Source organism: Ptychodera flava, chromosome 15, assembly GCF_041260155.1.
Source record: "Ptychodera flava strain L36383 chromosome 15, AS_Pfla_20210202, whole genome shotgun sequence".
NCBI classification, from domain to species: Eukaryota; Metazoa; Hemichordata; class Enteropneusta; family Ptychoderidae; genus Ptychodera; species Ptychodera flava.
In genome coordinates, this window is record NC_091942.1 from 1,825,597 (window position 1) to 1,842,939 (window position 17,343).

A 17,343-nucleotide genomic window follows, 5' to 3' on the forward strand; every position below is an offset into this window, starting at 1 on the left:
TCCATTGCCATATATACATATGGCTATGGGAGCTAAAAATGTGTATGTTTTTCTCATTTGACACAATACTCCAGCTTTGTTGACGGTTTCAACAGGCCTGTAACATGTAACTCTCTGCTGTTGTTCGAGATGTCATTTTTGTCCTTTTTATCATAGTTGTACTTGTTTTTGACCTTGAACTGTGTTTCTGCTATGGTTGGGAAACTTTGGTAACAGAAATAGCTGTCTCCTAATCTGATACATTGATTTACCGTAGGGAGGCTCAGTGACATGATAGGAAAACCCTAGAAAACATATACCTGCATGCTTTCTGCCCTTATCAAAAGCACTGAGCATGCCTTTTCAAACAATAATATAAGGTGATTTCTCACAGTAAATCATGATTAAAACGACAATACTTAGTATCAATTATTTAATCATACTTTAGAGAGAAGAATGAGAAAATTTTTGATCATCTAAACAAAAATGAAGAACATTTTGTCAAACGTTACAGTTATTGTTCCTTACCAATACTGCTTAATATTTGTTTTTTAAGTGTGATGTTGACGATTCAGCAAGTTCACATTATTTTAATCAGCACAGACATTCTGCGTGCACATTTATACATGTTATGGGCTTGTTGAAACAGTCAACAAAACTGGAGTATTGTGTCAAATGAGAAAAACACATACACATGAACTTGCATATTAAGTATAGCACTCACATTAATTATTGAAATATTCTACATCACTGTGAGTAAATGACTTACAACACTATTACCCTTCAATTCGGTATACTGGGTGATGCCAGGTTACTCACAACAATTTGCATACAACAGTCCGTTCATCCAATTTACAGTCCTTTTTCTGCTATGCAGTGCATGTGTTGAGATGACTGTGGACAGAAGGCAAAAGTGTTGACTCAAAACAGCTCTCTGGAACAATGTGTGCAATGAACAGGGGCAATAGCTTGACTGGTATTACAACACTGACTCAACAATGGGGTGACAGCTAGTGGTACAACCAGAAAACGGTACAATCCAGGTTGTGACACATGTCTGCAATGACTCTTCCATATCCACTTTCTCCACAAATATACACTCAATTACACCTGCCCCCCAAAAACAAGGTGAAGTGTACATTATACAATTGAAAAGTAATCTCAATGGTAACTATTTGCATAATTACCATTGTAATTCACCCTACTAAAGACCTATTCATAAGTATCGCCTCTGTGCAGATTTTCTAGGGCCTGGCCAAATCTGAGTTTTAAAATCCTCTTTCCATCTTTGGGAAAGGGAAATACTTGGGGAGAGTCCTTGAAGGCCTTCTCCTGCCGGGAATCACTTTTAAATTTAAGACAGCTGTTGAATTAAATGAATATTTTAAACTTTATAAATATAATTGATATACGTCATAAGATCTAAAACTATATGGATATAATATTTGAAAACAAATTGTCATTAAAACAGGAAGTGGCTATTCGCACTTTTCTTATATGCCCTGGTGTGGTGCAAATAGCATCTTCCATTTATATTGTATATGGGGGTGCGTGAGGAAATCTTACACCCTTCCCTCCTAAAGTTGGCCAACTCCTCCGAATATTTAATGTGTCATCGCCCTATTAGCATGCAATGGCGGAAAGAAACCCTTTAACTAGATGGGTGTTAGCTGGTGAGCGAAGTCGCAAAAACCAAAAATCACCGACCGCCTCACCGCGCGCTACAATTTTGCAGCTAGATCGGTGTTATCATCATCCGTAGTACTGTACAACATCGGCAGAAACGAAAAAAAAGAGAAATCACATTGTTCCTGGTGTTTCTGCAGCTTCTGTAATGTTGGACCTTGCCGTCTGGTCACCTTAAACAGAAGTCCCAACGCCCGTCCTTTGACCATGTGTTGTGGTTGCTTGTTGTTAAAAATTTGCATGTCAATTTCCCGGATTATTTATGCCCAAATTTATCATTGGAAATATACTGCTACACACAAGTATGAGTCGAAATTCATTCATTTGCAGTGATTCCTAATTAAAGTTCTAGAATATTGCAACACCAAAACATCGTAGTTAAGATATCACTTACAGATATGATGACGAAAAGTGACGAGGAAATATAAGAGTCACACTCACAACTTTGGCCTTCTGAAGAGAGAGGTTAACCATCACGCGTGCGTGCGTGGTTGACCATGACCTTTTTTAACCACATGGTAATATTTTTTCCTTCTATCGGAGTAGAACGCCACCATGAGGTAAGATGATACTATAATTTTGAAAGAACTTCTCTTATTGGCGTATATTGTGCGATGGAGCCTCGCTAAGCCAACCATCTGGAAGAATAGGAAAGCAGTCAAATAGTGTGAGGTCAAAGGTTGGACGCGCTTAGGGCTTGCCTGCCAATGAAGAAACATGGATCACTGCCACACTGGCGGCTGCATACGCTTTGATTAACATCGTCGCCACAGCACTACACCTAAATTTACATCTCCTCGAGGAAGAGAAATGTCTGCAACGACATTTGGTCAGAAAAGCTTCACTCCCAGGGCTCCAGCGAAGGGAAGTTTTCCCATCGATCACGAAGGTAGGTGTTCTGTGTGTAATGTCATGGAGGTAGATCTATTCTGGCCCTGCGTACGAATACTACAATGCATGCTGAGTGTTTCCGGCGTCATACAGCCTCCCACCACCCCAACCTCCCTCCTCCACCGGCTGTGGTGGGAGGCCGTATGCCGCCGGGAACACAGCATTGTACGTAGCTGCAGTACAGTAGCTCGAGGTTTTGCCTGGGTATTTGGGGCGGGCGGCAAAACCAAACCGTCCGACCCAAATACCCATGCAAAACCTCGAGCTACTGTACTGCAGCTACATTTAACGCAGGGTAAGATCTATTCTAGATATTGTAAATGAAATGTCAATTTTCAGCACAGCATGCTCTTGGCTCAGGCGATCGGAGTGCGAAGTGTACGGTACAGTACTGCTAAATCGTGTACTCAACACTTCGTGCGTCTGTTTGTAGGTCGAACCACGGTCTCGCTTCTCAACTCCACACCTCAAAGGTCGAGCGTATGTGCTTCTGAGCACAGGCATTCGACTCAATGCAAGCAAACCGTCACTGATGCAATTGGTTGCATCAGTGACCGTTTTCTTGCCTTGAGTCTAATGCCTGTGCTTCGGAGTATGGCGTAGTTGGTACATTTGCAATATTCAAACTCTGTTAACTGTTTCAGCTGCATGCAGTGATGAACCAAGATTCTGTTGTTGGTGGTAGGGCATAGAGGGAGCTTGACCAAACAGCAATCTGGCTTTATTCATTTTGTGACCCTTTAATTTATGAGATTCCCTTCAAACAGATTTTTCTCATTTTTGGAGCAGGGGAGGGGGGGGGGGCACAAATGTAAACATGGTCCAATGGTTTGAAAATCTTTTGCACATATTCTGAGCATTGACTTATGGTAGTGTAAGCAGGTGAGATCTCTTTCTTTATTTTAAACAAAAAAATCAAACAGATTGCTGTGAAAAGAAGAATTTATATGACAGCCATAGATTTTGAAGCTCCCACAATAATTTCTAATCCCCTGTAATTGTTGCAAGGGGGGCACCCTCCTCCATTCTAACTGAGGCTCCTGGATGATTAATGCTGTGTTAGCGCTGGGTTTGGAAAGCTGTTAGCCACTGTGGCGAATAGTTCAAATTTTTATTAGCCACAGACAAATTTTATTAGCCACACATTTTTACGAAAACGAAGCTTTCTATAATGCTATAATCTCCAATATCGGTTGCATGCACAAGAATAAACTATCAATACATCAACCTTGTATCCAATTGTCTTCATTTTAACACTGGAAATTGCTTGATTCTGGACCGCGCTGCAAATCGACAGCAACACGCAACGTTGAGACCACGATTAAAATGAACTGCAACACGGAAGTTTCGGACCGCGATGCAAATCAACTGCATGACAGCAACACTGAACGTTCGGACTGCGATTAAAATAGAAGTTTGGTTACACGTAATTACGTTCCATCAGTATACGTAGTTTTTTGTCACGTCATACAGACGTCGCGTACATGTGGCACAGACGTTCGGAACGTCATCAAACGACACTTCTACACGTAGTCTTAATTACGGTAGTAATTTTTAGATTTTCTTGGTGATTTGCGGGAATTTAGACAGGAAATCTCGTTAAGTATGAGTATCATTGTAAATTAGCAAACATCATTGATATCACAAAATTCAGTAGAGTTCACCTGTACAAGACGTACGTGCTATGATTTCCTGACATAAATGAAATGTTGTCGTCTATGGTCTAATTCAACTTTTTTACCTGAAGCTGTCACGAAGATTTCCCTAAACCACATAAATAACTGTATAACAGAAAATCGGTAAATTTAATGCGAGGATACAACGAGCTTGAATAGTCCTCGCGTAGAGAAATTAATTGTTTCTTAAAACTTAGACGAATTTCGTATGTTTCTGAAAAAATACTGCAAAATCAACCCAAAAAATCATAACTGAGCATGGATACGCGTACGCCACTGTGTGCCTTCAGACGTACACGTAATTAGATTATGACCTCTCTAATGAACAACAACACGGAACGTCGAGACCGGATGCAAATCGACAACAACACGGAATGCGTCGTTGGGATGGCGATTTTAATGAACATCAATACGGGACCATGAGGACCGCGATGCAAATCGACCACCATTAAAATAAGACCTCGATAAAAATGTGCAACACGGAACGTCTAGACCACGATGCACCTAAATTTCAACACCGAACGTTGTGACCACGATTAAAATGCGTATGTCTGCTGTAGCAAAAGTCGCGAGTGTTCGCTTTGCTTGCTATACACTAGACAAAATGACGTCAAATTTATCGCGAGACTAGCATGACTACAGTTGACTAGGGCTCGATTGCATTGCGTCTGCCTGCATTTTCAGTTCTCGCGATAGTCATTTATGTGCATGCTGTACACTATACAAATTGACGTCAATTCTCTCGCGAGACTAGGCTCGATTGCAATTGCGTACGTCGGAGAGAACAATACGGAAGTAGGTATAGTTTTTTCTCGAATCGCCGAAAGAGAAGCGCAGATCAACAAAAGACTAAAAAACCACACGTTTTTGTTTATTTTGCGGAATTTTTTCAACAAAAATCACTTTCGCCACTGTGGCGAATTAGGATCGATTTTTCTTCGCCACTGCTGATTTCAATTCGCATTTGCGAACGTGGCGAATGGGCAGCGCGAACACAGTAATGCTTACCTTAAAAGTAATCTAATCGAATCCCAAAGTCCAAACGTTTCCAAAATCAGATTTTATATCCTCCCTCTGATAGCGAATTGCAATAATTTTAACCATTTAGACTTTCCTATATAAACATATGTCACGCCAACAAACATGTACCAAAATTTAATAAATGTTAGGATAATTGAAGTTTTAAGGTAGTATGCACCTCAAAAGTGAAAGATGTAAACTTTTGCTCAAACTCCCTGAATGAAACTTTCAACCATTCTCTTATCAAATCAACAACAAAAAGAAGGTGTTACTTTGCAAAGTTTGGACTAATTAAACAAATTACCCAACATTTTGTGATATTTGAAATTTAAAATGGCCGCCATTCCTGTGTTAAATCTATGGGGGAAAAATTCAATTTTGGATTTCGAAAAACTAAGGTGGCGAAAGTTTTTCTTTCTCCACGAGCTTGAAAATGAGCCTCCACAAGTGGTAGATCAGAAAAGAATTGTAGAAATTTGAGAGTCCAACATATTCACATTCTGTTTAAAGGTTAGCATAAAAATGCTCTCTAATGTCTGGCTAAAAATATTGTTTAATATTTTTACAGTGTTTTCTGTTTTGTGAAATATAACCTTATGAGTGGTCACTAGACTTCCATCATCAAGATGATGGAAGCTAAAAAATTCAAAAAGAGCTATGAGAAATTCAGTGTTGTCAAGATTTACACCTATGATGATATCATGGAAAGACCAGGTTTTCGTGGTACTGTTTGTATGTGTACAAAATGTGGAGATCCTGAACCAGATAAATAATGCATGCCTGGTGTGCTGACTTCTCTTTTACACTCCAACCTCTCCCTAGCCCCTAGTTACCATCACTAGATTTCCTGCTGTACATGTTATTTTATTCATACATTGCCTTGGTTACTAAGTGCAACTGTTGTCAATGAAATTGAAATCTTATCATCAGGATAGCTGGAACAACCAGGCACTGTACACACAAACACTTAGCAGTGGCAATGCCGTAAGAAGGTTGACACCATTGCCAGGCACTGTACACACAAACACTTAGCAGTGGTAATGCCGTAAGAAGGTTGACACCATTGCCAGGCACTGTACACACAAACACTTAGCAGTGGTAATGCTGTAAGAAGGTTGACACCATTGCCACAGGTGACTCTGTGTAAGCTTCCCTGTCTTACATCACTGTAAGATGTTTTCACATAGGAAAACTTGGTCATCAGGAGTAAATTCTTCCTCAAAAAATGATATTGACCAGGTTAATTTGTATTTCTTGAGTTATTCTTTGATATTTGATACAAGCGCATATGTTTGCTCATTAAATTATTGTACTCAATCAACCTTTCTGTTATGAAAATTTGGCAAGTCATAGGACTGTTATAAGCTATACGTAAAGTAACACCTCTGCTTGGAACCTGAGTTATATTTTCACAAAGTATACAGCAACACTGTTATCTTTAATTCTGGTCTTTGTTCTCTTTCACAGGGGAGTGTAAAGACTTCATGAAAGTTTACATGTCATGCTTACAACAGAATAGATTTGACAATGGAAAGTGTAGAGAAGAGGCTAAGTCTTACCTCCAGTGTAGGATGGATAAGTAAGTTTTACAGATTTACCACGTCTCACCATAGACAGTAGTGTCTCTACTGTCTATGGTCTCACAATCCACACAGCCAACATTCCAATACATTGGTTCAGAGTTGTTTCATGAATCAATATGAAAGTGCAATTACTTGGTTACATTTTGATGTTACAGCAGGAGCAGGAGAGGGAGTTCTAACCTACCACAGAGAACTTGTGTCTATTTCTTCCTGGTGTAGAGTAGGCTAGCTGGTTGAAAAGCTGTAGTTAGCAAAGTAACCTCTGAAATAATCCTGGATCAAGCTAGGTTCCCCATATGGCATAATATGCTATAAACTTCTGTAATGTAATGTATTTTCACTGGCTTGACATGTCACATGCAACATGTATGAGTGACAGACTTGGCTACTGGAAGGCTCCTTAAAACAAACAGAGACCTGAGATTTTACTGACTTGATCTTATTGCATGTATCACAAGGCAGGCCTCACAGAATCTTGATTTTGTGTGCAGTTTTATAAATTTGACTTTAAAAGGCTTGAATTCACTTTTTTGTGTTTGACTTCATTTTACAGGGAGCTGATGGCAAAAGAACCTCTCAGTAAATTAGGATACAGTGACTTAGAAGATAAATCAACAACAAAAGATGAATCATGACGTCACACAATCAACTGTCTGATTGGAAGACTCTTTAAAATATTGCAGTGTTTGAATTCAATATAACTGGGAAGACTACAAATATTGCAATATGAATGTGAATTTAATGTAATATCAAGACCTTCACCCAGGATAAGGAGATTATTATATTCCATGAAGCCCTACCACTTTGAACTATATTCATGTACATATATGTGTGATCTTTTGTTGGCTACCGCCAAGTGAACATTGTGCAACTCATGGAGGTCACAGTCAAGGTCTATGAAGACTGGCTGTGTCTCACTGTAAATGGGAAAATGCAATTGTTTTTACCTTCTCGTGTCTATTTATAGACAGAGAAGGTATTAGAGTTGAAAACCAATATGCTGCTGTCAAGAACTTCCGTCTGTCAAGACTTCCGTCTGTCAAGATCCGTTGACGTTATGCCATTGTGATGGGTCATATCATAAACTGGTGGGGGTGTTCATGGCTCAGGTTGAGGTGTGGGAGAACGATTTTGAGCTATGACAAAAACCAAAAGGGACTTAGCGGCATAGCCACAGTGTTAAGCCTTTCTCCAAGGTTTCTTAGTTGACTACAATCTATTACAGACTACTGAGCTGACGTTAGGGGTACTCACTTTGTGTTTGCTCACTCTGTGAGCGCTAGTGTTTGGTACTGAGTTGCGTGGATATCCCCTCATGGCCTCACGTGATCTGGGCCTGTTGCATAATCTGCAGAGATAATCATATGCCTCCGAGTCTGAAATCTGTCATTGTGTAAGCCTGTCGGCATTTTCCTTGCATTTTTTCTCATTTAATTTTGCAAAATATCGGCGAGTACCTCAATATTTCAAGATAACCCTTTCTTCCCAATCGTTTCCTGGAGTTTCAGAGTCATATGAACGAAAATGAGTGAAAGTTTTAGACAGGAAAATCGGACGTCGGCCATGTTCAATGTTTACAGTACAATCAGAAGTTTACGTGGAGGAATTAACCAACAAACACAGGAGTGTTCATGATGTCCGCCCTCTAGAGGCAGACCCTCGTATATGAAGTACCACATTTGATGCTTGTGGAAAGCTTGACCACACAATGGAGCATTTAAACTTTTTAGAAAATGACAAACTGAATAAGAAGGTATTCAGAAAATGTCAAATACTGAGGAAAAATGCGCAAATATTCAAAATAAACAGGTTAACTGATTGGTCAGCTATAAAAAACAATGAAAATGTTTATGATCAAAAGTTTTTGAGATGCGCACATTTTAACAAATACAGAAATTATTAACATTATAAATATAAGACCAAACTATTTTTTCAGGGATGGGACAGGTTGGAAATGAGGGGTGAGAGACAAAGGCACTCCTATTGCTGCATGTGGATGCAGCCACACCATTTCATTTACAGCATACTTATTCACTGTGTTGTGTTCAAGTTCCATATTGTACTGACTGTCATACAAGGATAACATAAGCAAATCAAATCAAAGTAGAAAAGGATCAATGCTGTTGTGTGGTTTTGCTGAACATGGCTGATATTTCGCCCTATATATTTGGTATCCAGCAAAGGCATATTTTGATGTAAAGTCAAAATTAACACTACATTGCTGACATATATTTTACCGTTTCTGCATGAATTTTTCTTTTTTAAATTATAGTATATTAGTACTTCAAACAGATTAACAGTTATCGTGATGTCAACCCATAATTTGACATTACAAAGACTGTAATTCTGCCAACTTTTTTTGTTTTTCAGTCATTTTATAAATTTGTGCACTGCACAAGATGATTGAACAAATTGCAATGTTTGAATTTGTAAACTCAAAGAATAAAAATCCTTTGGTCACAAATTAAATTATTTTTTGAAAAGAAATTTACTCTTAAACACTTTTAGCATATATTCTTTACACGGTCATGTATTTCAAGGAAAATATGCCTATGAAAAACAGTAATTTCTTCACTTTCAATTTTTTTTCAATACTATGGCAATTATCAGCCATGAGGTTATACAAACACAAGACCAGATAGGCGTTTTTCATCATTTCCACAGGACTCTTTGGAAAATCCATTAAAAACAGTTAAAAGTGACTGGAAATGATCACTTGGTATACATTTAATTTACAGATGCCAAGTTGTGTATTTCACATGCACTCAGGTCAGTAAGGAAGTGCGTCATTACTATTTTGGACTGTTAATTCTTATTTCTGAATTGTTTAACTTTTTTCCACATTGAACTATCTTTAGGCAGTTTATACTGTAGCTTAGAATTTTTTGATTGATGTATTTAATCATCTTTTGGGTTCTTTGGGTCCATATCCCACCTCATGCCCCTACATCATCAACTATTTACCAACAACTCCATGCCAACAACCAATTACCTGACCTGGCCACACATTAGAGAAGGTACAGCGTCATTGACGGTATTTTTGTAGTTTGGTACTGCAGAGTGACCTGAAAGGTTGCTTAGTATGTTTTACTGTACAAATTATATCATTTCTGCAAATCAATGTCTTGACAAATATGGTCATGTCTTGAGTTCATGTTTGGGTCATGTAACAGAAAAAAATACCCAGTGTTACTTCTTGGTTCTATATTTATGTAGAGCTTTGTGACTCAGAGTTTTAAAATGTTTGAAATGATCACTGATGCGTGAGTGTTTGTTTTGAGTGCTAGGACAGTGGGATGACATGGTGTCAGTAGTTTTGCACTGAGCTGTCTGGTAGTTCCTTGAAATCCTTAAACTCATTGTGAAAGTTAATAGAATAAATATGCAGTGTTTGATATCATGAAGTGCCATCTCACTTTACCAGAATAAAATTACAGATGAGGTCCTTAGACCAGTGGTTTTACTCTGGAATAAACATAGGGCCAAAGTCCCTGAAGCTACTATAGACATGGATACAAAATTAAGTATTTCCTTACTGTATGAAATTATCTCACTAAGGTCATCCTACGGACAAGTAAACTAAATATTAAAGCTGTCTGACCAGCGGTTTTGAAAGAACAAGCAACTCAACAGTTGACAGAGCTCTGTTGAGTTATGTAGAGAATAACCTTTTGTGACACATGTATTGATGAGAAGGTGGATATCTTTGATTAACATTGTGAGTTCTGTTTAATAAGTTGAGACTGTACATACTCAGAGAAAGTACACTGAAGAGACAAAGGTTTGAAACTTAAGAAGTTCAAGGTCATCAAAATACATACTCAGAGAAAGCACACTGAAGAGACAAAGGTTTGAAACTTAAGAAGTTCAAGGTCATCAAAAGCATTATAAGGAATCATGTTACACTTTCATTGCACTGTTTACACAGATTGCATAATTGCTATAAATAGCACATGAGGAATCTTTATACAGCCCAGCTTTACCATAAAAACCCTATCACTTTGACCACTCTTTAATTGACCACTCTATTTTTTTCCTCAAAAAGTAATTTTATTTAATCCTTACAAAGTCAACCATAAATGGAAATTAGAACTTTCTCTATCTCTATCTCTATCTCTATCTCTATTGACTATTTTGAGCAATTTCTTTTAGATAACATACAGGGCACAATAAATGACGGTTCAGAATATGTCAAAGTTGGGATTCAGGAAAGTTGCCTTTACATTTTTTAATCCTCCAAGATGGTAAGCATTTCACTATGAACTGTCAAAAAAAGTTGAACTGTCTGATAATTCTACACTAAAATTATTTTGGCTTTGATGATTTCCTAATTAATTCAATTATTTAAAATCATATTAATTATTTTTTTCTGGGTGAATTGATAGGGTTTATACAGTACAAGAATTACATACAATGTAAGTCAAATTTTGACCAAAAATGACAAAAAAATTCCTTAAAAATACAGATTTTGCATATTTCATCACAATTTGAACAAGTCTAAGTTGGGTTACCCTACGGACCTGTATACCAAATAACAAAGCTGTCTGACCAGCGGTTATGAAGAAGAAGATTTTTTACCAAAAACACCTTTTTGGCATTAATTTGCCTATTTTCAACAATATCAAAAAATTAAAAAAAACAGTTTCTCAAAATCGTATTTTTCATCTACACAACAAATATCAAATCAGTAAGTACTGCGGTTCTCAAGATATTTGAGTGGCGGACGCCTCACAAACGGACATACATACATACATACATACATACATACATACATACATACATACAGACTGACGCCGGACGGATACCCATCCCAATAGCTTCTATAGACTATAGTCTATAGTAGCTAAAAAGGATGTGCAGTGATTGCACAGACTCAATACACAGGATGTGCAGTGAAAATGAACTCATGTGTACAAACTTGCATGGAAATACGCTGATTTCTATGAGTGTTTGTGCGCTTTGCTACCCATGGTCCATTCAAATTCAGTGTTTTGCCCATAAATGTGTTCACCTTTGGATCAGCCACACAGTTCTCATGTCAGAGATAACAATGGACTTGGCCAATGCATGGATCACGCAAAGTATATTGATGTTTCTGATGAATTTTGACTGATATCCAATTCAATTTAGAGTGATATTGTGTTGATTTTTGCGAAATGGATTCCATACATGTTTGTACCCATGGGTTCACTTGTACTGTCATCATGTGATCTCTCCTGGTCATACTGAGTCTGTGGAACTACCACATATCAATGATTTATCAATTCAGTCATCATTTTAAAAGTCACTTACTTTCGACTCTTTCTGTGGGGCCCATCACCCACCACACTGACAAATGTGTAAAAGGCAGTGTTGAGGCAAAATGTGGTTGTTACTGGACCTGACTGGGTATAACATGTCAACAGTCAATTTCACTTTTTGGGTCTAATTAAGCACCTAAATGTCAGCATTAATCACTGACTTTATTCTGAAAGTGAATGTGACGTACTTGGAGAAAGCTAATGAAACTGTTTTGTTTCATCAAATTCATAATTCAAGCAAACACATACTAAGTGACACATGAAATGATTAAAATGAAATGAACACATGTAAAGGATAATCATTTTATTTATATTTGTATAAAAGGAATTTTTAATTATAATAAAGCATTTCACATATGAATCACTCTTCTGAGATGTTGTTTATTGCAAGTTCATAGAATGCGATAGCTTGCAGCAAACAATTGCTGAGGTATTCTTTCTCCAGTTGGCTGGTCGACAAGAACATTTTGATCAGCGGTGGCGGTATGATCACTCTTGGCTTTCGATGTGTGGCTGCCATTTCCACCAAACTTGTAGCTATGTGCTGTCCACTCTTTCTGTTTGAACCCACAATCAAATCAAAATGTCTGCCCACAGTCATACGGCCAACGGTCACAACTTTGTGTTCGTGTGTGTCCGGGTAATGTCTGTTGAGCATGCCATAGAGGATGCCCTCTAGTGTTCGTATATGAAGCAGCGCTGGAAGCAGGTTTAAGTTTTTCTTTCTGAATGTGATGTACTCCATGAGGTACAAGTCAGCAAAGGGCATGTCTTCAACTACCGATGATACCTGGAAAATCAACACATGACACAAAAACTCATTGAGAAATAATCTCTATATCTTGATCCAAATTATTGCACCTGAGAGAACTGCATACTGCAAACACACTGTACCACAAGTTACACTTTCAAATTGTTCACTGGAAATTATATACTCGTACGGCGGCCAAATTTTACTGACATATGCAATCATTGTGCTGGATAAAATGCCAAGTAGTGAAACCATGAGATCTGATTTTTGGGATTTTAGGTATAAAACATGCCATTCACTCATTCATTGACATAAAAATGGTCTGTGTTACCGTACAGCAGAAAATTGTCATGGTGATGCCAATATCCTGATGTCAATTATTGGCATTTTGATATGTAAATGTAAACTTACATTTTCAACATAACTGATTGGATCATATCGTTTTGGCATAACATCCACTGTGTGTGATTTCCAATCATGGACTTCCATATTTCTGTTCATGTGAATCCATGCTATTGTCTTGAACCCCAAGTCAATGGAAACAACGCTTTGTAATGACTACAAAAAAAGAGAGATGGATGCCAAATTACAAAGTGCAAAAAGTGTATGCTGATGTGTGTTATTCTCTGATTTTATATCTGCATGATAACGAGAAGCTGAACCACTTCCTCAACAATTTCATATGAACACTCCTCAAGTTTAACAATCCAAGTCTTGTCTGCTTCGTGGCATTTAAAAGACACTAATAAAATGGAAAATTCCTGAAATTTATGACTGAAAATATCCATCCATCAGTCCACTGGCTTTGGACTAAATGTGTTCAACTTGCTGATGCATATTGTATTTTTAGTTGTAACTTTACCACGTATAATATTTTTGTCCGTCTGTACTGTGGTAACAATGAGTTGCAACTAGGAGAAAATGATATAAATTACTGGAAGACTGTGAAAATAAAAAAAAAATCTTCTAGAACTATGATGAGTAGAACAGATGAAAGTGTATATTTCTTGATACAAAATCTACATGACATTAAAATTCCTGGACTCAGAAATTACAGATTAATTTTTGGAGCATTTCAGTTTCGTAATCACGCTGTATTTTTTACAGTACGGGGCCGTCGATTATAAGAGCCGACGCACAAGAAACGTAATTCCTTCGTTTTACTTGAAACCCCCTCCCTCCCCCTCAAAACGAAAGTTCTTATGCAAAATCAATTTCGTATTATGATCCCGTTTCTGACAAACCAACTCGCACCTCTACGATCCACACGCCCATGAAAAAATACCGGCAGGGCACATTAATTAATAAACCTCCACTTTACGCGTTTCACTTTTTAAGACAGAACATTTTAATGTATTTTGCACGTAGGAAAATGTTTCACGTACATGTTTCACGATGAAAGAGCATACGTTTTTTTCACATTCATGTCTTTTCGTTGTGTTCTCAATGAACGCGAAGGTAGTTTTGCATTCTTGCTGCAAAGTCGCACGTCGAAAACAATAGAAAATCCTTATGCAATTTTGACGCACACAAAACGAAATGAGCTTTTACCCCCACCCCCTAAACGAAAGAATTACGTTTGTTGTGCGTCAGCTTTTATTATCCACGGCCCCTAACTTACCTCAAGTCTTTCTCTTGGTAAATCTGGTTTCATTGCAAAGAAGTTTTGTTTGTTGTTTGTTTTGATCTGTTTTGTTGTAGGTCCTTTTTTGTCTTTATTGACAATGTCTGTACAAAAGAACTGCAAACTCTTTTCACCAATACCAGGAAGATCAATTAAATTTGTGATGTCATCAAAAGGACCATGTTTCTCTCTGTGTTCCACAATCGCTTTTGCAATTTTGATTTTCAAATACTTGATTTTACAGAGTTCATCTTCACTGTCGTTATTGAACCTGTCTAGAATAAGTTTCCTTTCAGAATCACTGTACACAGTTGACAGAATTTTCTCTGATTTTACTCTTCCAAGTTTTGCTTCCTTAGATTCTTTAGTTTGTGTCTCTGTCTTATCAGTCTGGTTTTCTGCTGCATAATTTGTCATGGTTGTATCTGTTGAACAACATCTTGCTGACTTGGATGACCAAAACTGTAATCTATACACGACCTAGATGAAAACAATAAAAACAGTTGACATGCATCAATAACACTGTGCTCTGTTTGATTAGAATTGACTTAATTGTACAAATGTGACATACATTAATTGTACATTGAGTAAAACTTTCTGAAGAAAACTTATCGGTAACCATGTGTACAAAATTGTCACAGCAAGAGATCTGAATGTGTGAATCCATTGAACCTGCAAACCGAGTTTGAAAACTATTCAACAAATGGTTTCCACCAAATGGATGTTTTGACTATCCATGAACACGTTGTCTTTGAAGTTACATACATGTATTCCAAATCTGAAAAGACTAAATTAGGGCAAACCTAGGTATAGAACTTTGTACCAAGTGTCAAAGCAATTAGACCAGAAGTGCCTAGGTATTGACCAATATCATATTTATCAATTACAATTATTTGCATACATTCGAGACTAGACTATTTACCAAGGACTTAGCATATGGTAAAACTGTGATAGATGCGATTGAACTGAAAGCAATGAAGAATTATCATTTGCCAAAGTCTGATTTAATGTCTCCTTTTTTGATGTCAAGTTTACCATGGAGGTAGAAGCAAGATTCATGCACAAAGTCTTGCATGCATACTGTTAGACTATAAATGAGGGTTGAAGGTACAATAGAGCTAATGGTTGTATCTCCACAATCTGATGATGCATGTTAAAGGCCAACCAAAGCAATGCATGTGATGGAAACAAGTAATTGGCCAACATTAACCCTGGGAGTAAAGGTGTACCTTGCTGTGGGACTATATAACCACTCCCTTCACTGTGTGTTTTTTGGGAGTGAGGGACCACATACAGCAATGCATATGTAGGACCACAGTCCGGAGAGACCATGGTAGGACAAGTGGTCCCCAGCGAAGGTGTGCCATGGCGGAGAAAATGGAGGTAGAAGCGAGATGAGGTACCTAGATGATGTACTGTAGCTCGACGTTTTGCCTGGGTATGTGGATTGGACGCATTTTGTCATCCAACCCACATATCCAGGCAAAACCTTGAGCTACTACACTACTTAACTGCGGCTCTGATGTACCATGGAGGTATGTATTAAAAGAAAGACCACCATGCACATTTTAGGTGTGGGCAGCTTTTGGCTGTGACAATTGGGGAAATACTCTGCATATAGTAACTGTAATCACTCCCATATATTAAACGCATAGAGCTGTGGTACAAGGAATCGTTGATCACTCAGCAACCGCGTGGCACAATTTCAGTAGCCTGTTTTTAGTTGCGGTCACTGAAATCCAAATATTCAGCAATGAATTCCTGTGCAAAATTTTTGGAGGACGATGCGTTTGGAACAATACCTTGTCGGCACTTCGTCTAAAGACATTTCGTAGCATTTTGGGCGTTGATCAAAGAGCAGGACGTGGGACTTGTCAGTACAGAAGCATTGTATTACTGTGACAACATGTAAAACGTGAGATCGAGCAGCGTTGCCTTGGCTCAGCAAGTTCTGAGGGAATCCCAAGATGGCGAAGGTGGTGAATGCGCATATTCAGTAGTTCATGACGTCAAAGGTATATCCTCAGAGAACGACTCTCGATCCTGCCCCCACGCTGTGAGAATCAAGATGTTTTCCCGGTACCAAGCATGTGAACCGCCTTTCTAAGGGATCGTAATTTAATGATTCGTGTATCGTAGAGCTGTCTGGATGGAATGATTGTCCACATACTTATAGTTATGATGTGATTCTGGATGTGGTTTAATTAGTGTTCTGCCGTAGATGGCGCTATATATTATATAAAAGGAGCACGCAATCAGCTTGGCCTAGCTCAGCTCAGGTGACATGTAAAGCTGGATGTGATACGGGGTTGCTAGGTAACGCGTTCTTGTTACACAAGGAAGTAACTTGCGGCAGTGAGATTTACGAGGCGTACATTTCTTAAGGTTACATTTAGATGTCGCTATGAGCACTCTGTCATCAAAACTCCAGATCAACTGAAGGATAACATCCGAACAAGTATCCCTCATTGGTGAAAATGAGCTTGTATCATAAATTAAGAAATTGCTTGTGGCCAATACCAAAGAGATATAATTAATGAGGGACTGATCAGTTTCTTCGTCCTGGAGGGGGTCAACCCTGTTTTTGACTTTGGTGATGGGTGGTGGTCAGCCATTTTTGATTTCGGCAAAAAATAATCCAAAGCTTCCACAGGCCTAAGAAACTGACCAGTCCCTTATTGTGAATGAACTTCAAGAAGATGCATGTACGTTGTTGAATTTTGTCAATGTGACACTTATAAAGCCTGCATCTTCATTTATAACACAATTATATTAATGAAACATACTGGTCCTAAATTTTGCAGTTTGTATTTGAAAAATCGCTGACAAAGAA

At 38.1% G+C, this 17,343-nt stretch overlaps 2 protein-coding genes across 2 annotated transcripts; one reads left to right on the forward strand and one right to left on the reverse strand.

Moving 5' to 3' along the window:
* The first annotated feature begins 2,340 nt into the window (after nucleotides 1-2,340).
* Nucleotides 2,341-10,235, forward strand: LOC139150836 (cytochrome c oxidase assembly protein COX19-like). The gene is made up of 3 exons (XM_070723245.1): nucleotides 2,341-2,554; nucleotides 6,720-6,831; nucleotides 7,389-10,235. The coding sequence occupies exons 1-3, from the start codon at nucleotides 2,476-2,478 to the stop codon at nucleotides 7,468-7,470; spliced, it is 273 nt and encodes a 90-aa protein (XP_070579346.1). The 5' UTR covers nucleotides 2,341-2,475; the 3' UTR covers nucleotides 7,471-10,235.
* Nucleotides 10,236-12,424: 2,189 nt separating this feature from the next.
* LOC139150835 (transcription elongation factor, mitochondrial-like) lies at nucleotides 12,425-16,480 on the reverse strand. Its single transcript, XM_070723242.1, has 4 exons — nucleotides 16,313-16,480; nucleotides 14,508-14,990; nucleotides 13,298-13,444; nucleotides 12,425-12,925 (listed from the first exon to the last, which is right to left on the reverse strand). Exons 1-4 carry the CDS (start codon nucleotides 16,346-16,348, stop codon nucleotides 12,497-12,499), a joined length of 1,095 nt encoding a protein of 364 aa, XP_070579343.1. The 5' UTR covers nucleotides 16,349-16,480; the 3' UTR covers nucleotides 12,425-12,496.
* Between the last annotated feature and the right edge of the window lie 863 nt (nucleotides 16,481-17,343).

Bases quoted from the DNA above. Each gene is read 5' to 3' on its own strand.
- LOC139150836 (XM_070723245.1), top strand. From the start codon at position 2,476: ATGTCTGCAACGACATTTGGTCAGAAAAGCTTCACTCCCAGGGCTCCA. The intron at 2,555-6,719 runs GTAGGTGTTCTG...TCTCTTTCACAG, and splicing joins TTTTCCCATCGATCACGAAG to GGGAGTGTAAAGACTTCATG. The intron at 6,832-7,388 runs GTAAGTTTTACA...TTCATTTTACAG, and splicing joins CTCCAGTGTAGGATGGATAA to GGAGCTGATGGCAAAAGAAC.
- LOC139150835 (XM_070723242.1), bottom strand. From the start codon at position 16,348: ATGCTACGAAATGTCTTTAGACGAAGTGCCGACAAG. The intron at 14,991-16,312 runs GTATTGTTCCAA...GTTTTCATCTAG, and splicing joins TTAGACGAAGTGCCGACAAG to GTCGTGTATAGATTACAGTT. The intron at 12,926-13,297 runs GTAAGTTTACAT...TTGATTTTCCAG, and splicing joins CAATCAGTTATGTTGAAAAT to GTATCATCGGTAGTTGAAGA.